Here is a 12,215-nt window from a genome sequence, read left to right as displayed (position 1 = left end):
ACACAGGAGCCGGAGGACACCAACCCTGGGGTTTATTGGGGTCTCCAGCACCGCGGATGCAGCGGACGCGGCGCTCACTGCTCCCCCGTCACCCGCCGGGCAGCGATGACCGCGGAGGGAGCCCTGGGGCACACGGAGATCAGCTGCCCCATTCCCTGCCCCAGCTCCTGCCCCATCCCTTCCTCCTGCCCCATCCCCTGCTCCTGCCCCTGCTCCTGCCCCCCGCTCCACACGGAGCCCCCCCAGCGCACGGACACCCCTGGCTCCAGCCGGGCCGGGTCCAGCAGGGAACCGAGCGGTCGCGGAGCAGCACCGGGGGGCGGCCGGGGCTCCACCGGTGCAGGGAGCGGACCCCTGGGCCGCCGGGAGCCGCTCGGCTCCGGGCCCCGGCTGTGCCGCACGGTAACCGGCTCCAGCACCTCCACGTGCGGCCGGATCCAGCGCTCGGGGCGGCGGCCGGGACATGGCCCCGGTACGGGCAGCACGGAACGGGAACCGGAACCGGAACCGGAGCCGCTCCACTTAGGGACGGTGCTGAGCGAAGCCCTCCCTGACCATGAAGAGAAGATGCTGCTGCAGGAGAGCGGCGGCAGCCGCGGCCTGAGCCTGCTCAACGGGGGGCTCCCGTCCTCGGCCCCGTAGGACGGCAGCGGTGTCCGGTCCGGCCCCGGTGGCTCCGTTGGCTCCGGTGGCTCCGGTAGCCGCGCAGGGCGGAGCGGGGCCGCCCGCGGCACCGGCGCTCGGGCACGGGCCGGGTTCCCCTTGAGGATCCGGGGAGCGGCAGCCGCCCCGTCCTGCGGCGGCTCCGGGATCAGCGGCTCCGGGATCGGCGGCTCCGGGATGGGCGGCTCCGGTCCCGGTCCCGGTGAGGCGTCACTGCCGCCGGAGGCAGCACCGGGGAACGGGGGCTCCATAGGGGAGGATCCAGCGTCAGGCACCGAATCGGGGTCCTGCTGCCCGGCCGGGGACGGGGGGCACGGACTGGAGACCTGGGGCGGAGGGGAACGGGGGTGTGCTGGGGGTGCGGACGGGGGGTGCAGAGCAGCACCCCCGGGCAGCGCCGTGGGGCAGAGCCCCCCTCTCACCTCACCGTGGGGCAGAGCCCCTCTCACCTCACCGGGGCAGCCCCGGGTGCTCAGCACGGGCACGGCGCCCCCGGCCCACGAGTCTCCGGTGCAGGGCTCGGGCTCCTCATCCTCCCCGTCGGGATCCGGGGTCCCCTCGTCCCGCAGCAGGAAGCGCCATTGGGCTGAGAGCAGCAGCAGGTCCCGGACATGGCTCACGGTGAAGGGAACCCGCTGAAGGCAGAATGGGGCTGAGAGCGGTACCGAGACAGGGAGCAGGGAAACATGGAGCCAAAGGGAGCAGGGAAACATGGAGCCAGGGAGGCACTGAATTGTGGACCCAGGGAGCCAAGGGACCAGGGAGACAGGGAGCCATTGAATCATGGAGCCAAGGAACCGGGGAGCCATGGAGCCAAAGGGACCAGGGAAACATGGATTCAGGGAGCTAAGGAACCACAGAATCATGGAGCCAAGGAACCAGGGAAACATGGAGCTAAAGGGAGCAGGGAAACATGGAGCCAAGAGACCAGGAAAACATGGATCCGGGGAGCCAAGGGACTGGGGAGCCATTGAATCATGGAGCCATGGAGCCAGGGAGTTACGGTATCATGGAATCAAGCAGGTTGGAAAAGCCCTTTAGGCTCATCCAGTCCAACCATTCCCAGCCCTGCCCCATGGCACTGAGAGCAGCATCCTCAGCTCTGTCCAACCCCTGCAGGGCCGGTGCCTGCAGCCCTGCCCTGGGCAGCCTGTTCCAATGCCTGAGCACCCTGTGGGGCAGGAATTGTTCCTCAGCTCCATCTAAACCTGCCCTGGTGCAGCTTGAGGCTGGTTCCTCTTGTCCCATCCCTTGTTCCTTGGGAGCAGAGCCCAGCCCCTCCTGGCTCCATCATCCGGTACCTCCGGTACATCCGGTCCCTCCGGTGCTCACTCACCTCCCTCCGGGCTCGGGCCCCGGCGCACGCTCCGCGCACGCGCAGCAGCAGCTCCCGCACCACGTCCCCCACGTCGCTGTCCTCCCGGTGCACCGGGGGGGGGGGGAGGGGCGGGCGGGACCGGTCCGGGCGGGGCCGGGGGGGGGGCGCGCGCTCCCGGTGGGGGCCCTTCTGGGGGGGAGGGGAGGGTGTGGGGCACGGGCGGGGGGAGCCCCGTGTGTCCCAGTACATCCCAGTACATCCCAGTACATCCCAGTGCATCCCAGTACAGCCCAGTGCATCTCAGTACACCTCAGTACATCCCAGTACACCCCATTGCACCCCAGTATGGCCCAGCACACCCCAACACACCCCAGCACACCCCAGCACACCCCAGTACATCCCAGTATGGCCCAGCACAGCCCAGTACATCCCAGTACACCCCAGTACACGCCAGTTCATCCCAGTACACCCCAGTTCATCCCAGTACATCCCAGTACATCCCAGTTCATCCCAGTACACCCCAGTTTATCCCAGTACATCCCAGTACACCCCAGTACACCCCAGTACATCCCAGTACATCCCAGCACACCCCAGTACACCCCAGTACATCCCAGTACATCCCAGCACACCCCAGCACACCCCAGTACATCCCAGTACATCCCAGTACACCCCAGCACACCCCAGTACACCCCAGAACACCCCAGCACACCCCAGTACATCCCAGTATGGCCCAGCACAGCCCAGTACATCCCAGTACACCCCATTGCACCCCAGTATGGCCCAACACACCCCAACACAGCCCAGTACATCCCAGTACATCCCAGTACACGCCAGTTCATCCCAGTACACCCCAGTTCATCCCAGTACATCCCAGTACATCCCAGTTCATCCCAGTACACCCCAGTTTATCCCAGTACATCCCAGTACACCCCAGTACACCCCAGTACATCCCAGTACATCCCAGCACACCCCAGTACACCCCAGTACATCCCAGTACATCCCAGCACACCCCAGCACACCCCAGTACATCCCAGTACATCCCAGTACACCCCAGTACATCCCAGTATGGCCCAGTACACCCCAGTACATCCCAGTACACCCCAGCACACCCCAGGACACCCCAGTACACCCCAGTACATCCCAGCACACCCCAGTACACCCCAGTACACCCCAGTACATCCCAGCACACCCCAGTACACCCCAGTATGGCCCAGCACACCCCAGTACATCCCAGTACACCCCAGTACACCCCAGTACATCCCAGCACACCCCAGTACACCCCAGCACACCCCAGTACATCCCAGTACACCCCAGCACACCCCAGTACATCCCAGCACACCCCAATACACCCCAGCACACCCCAGTACATCCCAGTACACCCCAGTACACCCCAGCACATCCCAGTACACCCCAGCACATCCCAGTACACCCCAGTACACCCCAGTACACCCCAGTACACCCCAGCACACCCCAGTACACCCCAGTACATCCCAGTACACCCCAGTACACCCCAGTACACCCCAGCACATCCCAGTACACCCCAGCACATCCCAGCACACCCCAGTACACCCCAGTACACCCCAGCACACCCCAGTACACCCCAGTACATCCCAGTACATCCCAGTACACCCCAGTTCATCCCAGTACACCCCAGTACACCCCAGCACACCCCAGTACATCCCAGTACACCCCAGTTCATCCCAGTACACCCCAGTGCAACCCAGTACACCCCAGTACATCCCAGTACACCCCAGTACACCCCATAGCACCCCAGTACATCCCAGTACATCCCAGCACATCCCAGTACATCCCAGTACACCCCAGTTTATCCCAGTACACCCCAGTACACCCCAGTACATCCCAGTACATCCCAGTACATCCCGGTACACCCCAGTACATCCCAGTACATCCCAGTACACCCCAGTTTATCCCAGTACACCCCAGTACATCCCAGTACATCCCAGTACACCCCAGTACATCCCAGTACACCCCAGTACACCCCAGTTCATCCCAGTACACCCCAGTTTATCCCAGTTTATCCCAGTACATCCCAGTTTATCCCAGTACATCCCATTGCTCCCCGGCCCCTCCCACCTCTCCCATCCCTCCCGCCGCCGGACGCGTCCCCGTCTCCATGGTAACCCCGACTCCACCTCCCGGCGCACCGAGTGACGTCATCTCTGCGCGCCGCCCGCTGCCTCATCACGCAGCGTCACCGTTTCCATGGCTGCGGCCGACACCGAGTGAGGGGGGACGGGGACGGGAACGGGAACGGGGATGGGAACTGGAACGGGAACGGGGATGGGAACGGGAATGGGAACGGGGGTTCCGATGGGGAACGGGAACGGGAATGGGAATGGGAACGGGAACGGGGACGGGAACGGGGAACGGAGAATACGGGAAGGGGGGTTCCGATGGGGAACCAAGAACGGGAACGGGGAACCCGGGGGAGGGGAACACGGGATCCCCGGGGGAACCAAATAACGGGACCGGGGACGGGGACGTGGAGAGCCGGGGACGGGACCCGGTGCCGTGAACGGTGAAGGAGCCCACGTCCGGTACGGGAAGGGGGGTCCCGGCCAGGGATGCGGGGCAGGGACGGGAACGGAGCCCGGGGGGGGCTCTACCGGAGCCGGTGTCCGCAGCCGGTGTCCGCAGCCGGTGTCCGGATCCCGTGTCTGCAGCCGGTGTCCGCAGCCGGTGTCCGCAGCCGGTGTCCGCCCCCGCCGCAGGTACCGGCGGCAGCAGAGCCTGCCCCTGCCCGGCAGCAGCTCCGCTCTGTACAACAACCTCAGTGTGCTCCGTCCGCCGGTGCCGCAGCCCCAGCGCTTCAGTGCCGTGCACGGGAACACCCTCAGCCTCCTGAGCGCTGCCGCCGGCACCGGGACCGGGCTCGGACACCGGCAGCTCCCGGCCCCGCAGCCCGGACCTGGCATCGGTGCAGCGCTGATCACACAGGTACGGGCGGAGGAGCGGGGGATGCGGGCACCGGGGGGCGAGGGGAGGAGGGGTCTGCAACGTGTACCGTGTACCTGCACCGTGTACCTGCCCCCTGTACCTGCACCGTGTACCTGTACCGTGTACCTGTACCGTGTACCTGCACCATGTACCTGCACCATGTACCTGCACTGTGTACCTGTACCGTGTACCTGCCCCATGTACCTGCACCATGTACCTGCACTGTGTACCGTGTACCGTGTACCTGCACCATGTACCTGCACCATGTACCTGCACTGTGTACCGTGTACCGTGTACCTGCACCATGTACCTGCACCATGTACCTGCACTGTGTACCGTGTACCGTGTACCTGCACCATGTACCTGCCCCGTGTACCTGCCCCGTGTACCTGTACCTGCCCCGTGTACCTGTACCTGCCCCGTGTGCCTGTACCTGCACCGTGTACCTGCCCCATGCCCCTGCCCCGTGTACCTGTACCGTGTACCTGCCCCGTGTACCTGCCCCGTGTACCTGTACCTGCCCCGTGTACCTGTACCTGCACCGTGTACCTGCCCCATGCCCCTGCCCCGTGTACCTGCCCCATGTACCTGCCCCGTGTACCTGCCCCGTGTACCTGCCCCGTGTACCTGCCCCGTGTACCTGTACCGTGTACCTGCACCGTGTACCTGTACCTGTACTGTGTCCATGCCCCCCCCGGCTCCCGCTGACCCTGTCCCCACAGGCAGCCTGGTGTGTTCTGCCCTCGCGGGTGCTGCTGGTGCTGACCTCGCAGAAGGGGATCCAGGTGAGGGGGGTCCCATGGGGGGAGCAGGGGAGGGAGGAGGGATCCAGGATGGATCCTCCCATACAGGGATGGTGGGATTGCTGTGGGGATTATGGGATCCCTGTGGGCAGGATGGGATCCCTGCGGGCAGGATGGGATCCCTGTGGGCAGGATGGGATCCCTGCAGGCAGGATGGGATCCCTGCAGGCAGGATGGGATCCCTGCAGGCAGGATGGGATCCCTGCAGGCAGGATGGGATCCCTGCAGGCAGGATGGGATCCCTGCAGGCAGGATGGGATCCCTGTGGGCAGGATGGGATCCCTGTGGGCAGGATGGGATCCCTGTGGGCAGGATTGGATCCCTGCAGGGATTATGGGATCCCTGCAGGCAGAGGAGGCTCCAGCTCCTGCTGCTGCCTCCCGGGGACCTCCAGGGCAGGGGCTGAGCCCGAGGCCATACAGGAATCACAGAACCCACATCCCCAGCCTGGGAGGGAGCTCAGGACTCCTCTGTCCCAACCTTCCCATGCACAGCATGACCCGGCCCTGGTGCCCCAGCCCCCAGTGCATCCCAGGCTGAGCAGTGTCCAACACTGGGGAATCCACCACTTCCATGGGGAGCCCATTCATTGCCCAATGGTTCTCACTGGAAGAGGTTTCCCTCTTGTGTCCATTGGGAACCTCCCAGCAGTGACCTGTGCCCATCACCCCTCGGCTTTCCCATGGGAATTCCTGCCCAAGGGAATCTCCATCCTCTGCAGCTGCCATCCCTCAGCTCTGCCCTCTTGGAGCCTCCTCCTTCCATCTGGGCAGCCCCAGCTCTGAGCCTCTCCTCACCCCCTGCTCCTGCATCACCTTCATGCCCTTCCCTGGCCCCCCCAGCCCCCCTATCACTGTGTGCAGTGGGACCACCCCGACCCCAGTGACCCCCCCCCCGGTTCTGTCCCCCTGCAGATGTACGAGGCCGACGGCTCCGTCCTGGTTTACTGGCACGCGCTGGATGCACCAGAGCATCCTCCCGGTAAGGCTGGAGCCCCCCTGGCCCTGCTGCGATGCCCCCGGTGTGACCGGTGCTCCCGGTGTGACTGGTGGTCCCGGTGCTCCCAGCTCCCGGTGTGACCGGTGCTCCCGGTGCTCCCAGCTCCTGGTGCTCCCGGTGTGACCGGTTCCCGGTTTCCTTGCAGAACAAGCCGTGTTTGCCCGTGGGATCTCTGCAGCAGGAGAGCACTTCATCTGTGTGGGTGAGTGAAGCAGGGGAAGGGATGGGAGGGAAGGCAGGGGGGGCAGGAGGAGGCTGGGTATCCATAGGGAAGGATGGAAGGTTGCTGGGTGTCCATGGGGAAGGACAGGAGGAGGTTTGGTGCCCATAGGGAAGGATGGAGGGTTGGTGCCTGTTGGTGCAGCAGAGGGTTGGTGCTGACAGTGACATCCCCAGTGCTGACAGTGACATCCCCAGTGCCGGCAGTGACACCCCCAGTGCTGACAGTGACATCCCCAGTGCTGACAGTGACATCCTGTGCTGACAGTGACACCCCCAGTGCTGACAGTGACATCCCCAGTGCTGGCAGTGACATCCCCAGTGCCGACAGTGACATCCCCAGTGCTGACAGTGACACCCCCAGTGCTGACAGTGACACCCCCAGTGCTGACAGTGACATCCCCAGTGCTGGCAGTGACATCCCCAGTGCCGACAGTGACATCCCCAGTGCTGACAGTGACACCCCCAGTGCTGACAGTGACATCCCCAGTGCTGACAGTGACATCCTGTGCTGACAGTGACACCCCCAGTGCTGACAGTGACACCCCCAGTGCTGACAGTGACACCCCCAGTGCTGACAGTGACATCCCCAGTGCCGGCAGTGACATCCCCAGTGCTGACAGTGACACCCCCAGTGCCGGCAGTGACATCCCCAGTGCTGACAGTGACATCCCCAGTGCCGACAGTGACATCCCCAGTGCTGACAGTGACACCCCCAGTGCTGACAGTGACATCCCCAGTGCTGACAGTGACATCCCCAGTGCTGACAGTGACACCCCCAGTGCTGACAGTGACATCCCCAGTGCTGACAGTGACATCCCCAGTGCCGACAGTGACACCCCCTGTGCTGACAGTGACACCCCCAGTGCCGGCAGTGACACCCCCAGTGCTGACAGTGACACCCCCAGTGCTGACAGTGACACCCCCAGTGCTGACAGTGACACCCCCAGTGCTGACAGTGACACCCCCAGTGCTGACAGTGACATCCCCAGTGCTGGCAGTGACACCCCCAGTGCTGACAGTGACACCCCCAGTGCTGACAGTGACATCCCCAGTGCTGACAGTGACACCCCCAGTGCTGACAGTGACACCCCCAGTGCTGACAGTGACATCCCCAGTGCTGGCAGTGACACCCCCAGTGCTGACAGTGACATCCCCAGTGCTGACAGTGACATCCCCAGTGCTGACAGTGACATCCCCAGTGCCGGCAGTGACATCCCCAGTGCTGACAGTGACATCCCCAGTGCCGGCAGTGACATCCCCAGTGCTGACAGTGACACCCCCTGTGCCATCAGTGACACCCCCAGTGCTGACAGTGACATCCCCTGTGCTGACAGTGACACCCCCTGTGCCATCAGTGACACCCCCTGTGCCATAGGGACGTCCTCGGGGCCGGTGCTGGTGTTTGACATCCCCCCCAAAGGCACCAACGTGACAGTGAGTGAGGTCCTGGAGCATCATGGAGCTGCCGTCACTGACATCGCGGCAGAGCAGGGCCAGGCTCCGGTAGGTGCTGGGGGTGCAGCAGCGTTGGGGTTAATCACCCCCCACTGTGCCCATGTCCCATCCCCATCAGTGCTGAGCTGAGCTCTGCTGCCCAAGCACCTCCTTCCCTGATCCCCAACGAGATGAGGCTCAGCCCAAGGGAGCTGATCTGTCACAGGGATCCGCTCAGGGGATCCATTGGGATCCATTGGGATCCATTGGGACCCATCAGGCTGAGTGCTGGAGCATGGGAAGAGCATTGAAGTGTGGTCCAGGACCGGGATGGGATCCCCTTAGTGCAGCTTCCTCTGACACCTCTGATGCACCAATTGGGTTCCTCATCACTGACCCTCAGTGAGGCCTCATCCCTGCACCCTCCTGCTTGGCTCCATTTAACTTCCCTGACATTTAACCTTCCCCTCGGGCAGGTTCAAGCTGTTCCCCTTGTCCCATCCCTGCATCCCTTGTCCCAAGCCCCTCTCCATGTTCCTGCAGCCCCTTTAGGCACTGGAGCTGCTCTCAGCTCTCCCAGATCTGCCCCATCCGGTGTTCCCAGCCTGGGTTTGTACTGGGGATGTCCCCCCCAGGGTAAGTCCTTGCCCTTGTACAGGCCCCATGTTCTGTTCCGTCCCCCACTGCTCCCAGCCCCTGCTCTGTGGGTTGTGAACCCTTCCTGGTGCCTGTGGGTGCAGGAGCACAGGGGGGATGCTCTGGTTCTGCCTTGAAAGCCACCCCTGGCATCATTGGTGCTGCCCAACACGAGTGTGTTCAGGCAGAGGCTCCGGTGCCAGCACTGCCATTAACCCTGCCCTGGGCTGGCTGTGCCTGCAGCAATGGGCAGGGAGCAGCCGGTGCCGGTGCTGACCCTGTCCCGGTTCTGCTCTGCAGGACGGTGCTGGTGACCTGGTGAGCGCCGATGACGCCGGGAGCCTGTGTGTGTGGAGCACAGGAGAGGGGTTCAGGCTGGTCAGCAGGGTCCCGGCCTGCGGGTGAGCCCAGGGCAGTGATGGGGTCAGGGGGATGTGGGGCAGTGATGGGATCCAGGGGGATGTGGGGCAGTGATGGGATCCAGGGGGATGTGGGGCGGTGATGGGGTCAGGGGGATGTGGGGCAGTGAGGGGATCCAGGGGGACGTGGGGCGGTGATGGGGTCAGGGGGATGTGGAGCGGTGATGGGGTCAGGGGGATGTGGGGCAGTGATGGGGTCAGGGGATGTGGGGCGGTGATGGGGTCAGGGGGATGTGGGGTGGTGATGGGGTCAGGGGGATGTGGGGCGGTGATGGGGTTAGGGGGATGTGGGGCGGTGATGGGGTCAGGGGGATGTGGGGCAGTGATGGGGTCAGGGGGATGTGGGGCAGTGATGGGGTCAGGGGGATGTGGGGCTCTCGGGGTGACCCCTGTCCCATTGCAGCTGCACCTGCTCCTCGGTGGTGCTGTGGCAAGGGATGGTGGCCGCTGGCTTCGGGAACGGGCAGATCCGGTTGTATGATGCGGTGAGCGGGAGGCTGCGGGCACAGGTCAATGCACACGCGCGGTGGATCAATGCGCTGGACCTGGCTCCAGAGACAGGGAAGGTACAGATGGGAGCAGGGCTGTGCCAGCATCCCACCTGCATCTGCATCCCACCTGCATCCCATCCTGCATCCCACCTGCATCCCACCCTGCATCCCAACCTGCATCCCAACCTGCATCTGCATCTGCATCCCATCCTGCATCCTGACCTGAATCACACCTGCATTTCAACCTGCATCCCACCCTGCATCTTCATCTGCATCCCACCCTGCACTCTACACCGCATCCTGACCTGGATCCCCCCTGCATTTCAACCTGTATCCCATCTGCATCCCACCTGCATCCCACACTGCATCCTGCCTGCATCCCACCTAAATCCCACCTGCATCCTGACCTGCATCTTGACCTGCATCCCACCTGTATCCCACCCTGCATCCCATCCTGCGTCCCAACCTGCATCTGCATCCCACCCTGCACCCTACATCACATCCTGACCTGTATCCCACCCTGCATCCTCATCTGCATGCCACCCTGCATCCTACACTGCATCCCAGCTGTATCCCAGCTGCATCCCAGCACCCCGCAGCCTGCAGCCTGCAGTGCCCCTGCAGGAGCTGCCCCCCCCCAGCACCCCCATCCCCACAGCTCTGTCCCCTCTGCAGCTGCTGTCGGGAGCTGAGGATTCCTTTGTTCACGTCTGGAGGCTCAGCAGGAGCCTGGACACTGATGATGTTGAGGTGAGTTGGGTGAGAACCTGACCCAGACCCCATGTGATGGGGGCACCCCCAGAGCTGCAGCACAGGGGGGGGGATCCTGCCCCTCTGCTGTGGGATGGGGAGAGCTGGGAGCAGCTCCAGAGCATGAAGGGGACACAGGGAACATGGAGAGCTTGGGATAGGGGATGGGATTGGGGGTAATGGCTTCCAACTGGGATAGGGAAGAGCTGGATGGGACACAAGGAGGGTGATGGAGCATTGGAAGGGGTTGGATGGAGGAGCTGTGGCTGCCCCATCCCTGGCAGTGCTCAAGGCCAGGTTGGACACAGGGGCTTGGAGCAGCTGCTCCAGTGGAAGGGGTTGGAGCTGGATGGGATTTAAGCTCCTTCATCCCAAACCCATTGGGATGTGATCCCTCTGCTCCCACAATGCTGAGCTCGAGCCGTGGCTCAGGCACAGCCTCTGCTCCCCTCCGGCTGCAGTTCCCGGTGCCCCATCCCATGTCCTGCCCCACAGATCCAACACTGCCCCACAGATCCAGCACTGCCACACCGAGTGCATCCCCTGTTCCCAGTGCCCCATCCCATATCCCACCCCACAGATCTATCACTGTCACACCGAGTGCGTCCCCTGTTCCCGGTGCCCCATCCCATATCCCACCCCACAGATCCATCACTGTCACACCGAGTGTGTCCCGGACACCCAGATCTGCGGTGCCCGTTTCTGTGATCCCGAAGGAGACTCCTTTGCCGTCACCGGCTACGACCTGAGCGAGATCTTCCGCTACAGCCGCACGTAGGGTGTACTGTGGGTACCGGAGAGCCGGATGCACCGGGACCTGCGGCACTGGGGCTGTGTAACCTGCGGTCAGCTCTGACCCACAGCACCGGATCTGTGGGTCCTGTGTGGTGAATGTGGGGCTGGGACATGATCCCTCGTTCCCAGCCTCACCCCATCCTCGGGGTGAGCAGGGAGTGCATTGGGGCCACTGCAGCCGCCCCGTGGGTCACTGAGCCCCACATCAGCTCACTCAGCCCCACATCAACTCACTGAGCCCCACATCGGCTCACTCAGCCCCACATCAGCTCAGCCCCACATCAGCTCACTGAGCCCCACATCAGCTCACTCAGCCCCACATCAGCTCACTCAGCCCCACATCAGCTCAGCCCCACATCAGCTCACTCAGCCCCACATCAGCTCAGCCCCACATCACCCTCCCAGCCCTCGGGGCAGAGGCACTGGTGGGGCTGGGACCCAAACCAGCTCCGCTGTTCCCAGCTCCGGTTCCACCGGGATCGGATCCCAGTCCAACCGGTACCGGGAGCGCTGCCAGCCCCGTCCCAGCCGTGGGTGCAGCTCTGTGGGGCTGCCCTGCCCCATGGCGAGGAGGGGTCGGTTCAGCTCCGTGGGGCAGGGGGGGCTCAGCCCCTGTGGATGTGTGGGGCTGGTTCTGCTCCGTGGGGCAGGGGGGGCTCAGCTGCCCCGCCCCCCCCCCATTCCCATAGGAATGCCGTGTCCCCACACTCCCATCCCATGGGATCCG

General features: G+C 64.1%; 1 protein-coding gene across 1 annotated transcript; it reads left to right on the top strand.

Annotated features, from left to right (window-relative positions):
• Positions 1–4,181: 4,181 nt before the first annotated feature.
• Positions 4,182–11,746, top strand: WDR54 (WD repeat domain 54). The gene is made up of 10 exons (XM_034064848.1): positions 4,182–4,224; positions 4,714–4,939; positions 5,662–5,724; positions 6,657–6,723; positions 6,887–6,943; positions 8,339–8,466; positions 9,334–9,434; positions 9,856–10,018; positions 10,619–10,693; positions 11,340–11,746. Exons 1-10 carry the CDS (start codon positions 4,205–4,207, stop codon positions 11,469–11,471), a joined length of 1,032 nt encoding a protein of 343 aa, XP_033920739.1. The 5' UTR covers positions 4,182–4,204; the 3' UTR covers positions 11,472–11,746.
• The last annotated feature ends 469 nt before the right edge of the window (positions 11,747–12,215 follow it).

The sequence above is a fragment of the Melopsittacus undulatus genome, chromosome 7 (genome assembly GCF_012275295.1).
Source record: "Melopsittacus undulatus isolate bMelUnd1 chromosome 7, bMelUnd1.mat.Z, whole genome shotgun sequence".
NCBI lineage: Eukaryota > Metazoa > Chordata > Aves > Psittaciformes > Psittaculidae > Melopsittacus > Melopsittacus undulatus.
This window is presented reverse-complemented; position numbering and strand designations above follow the sequence as displayed.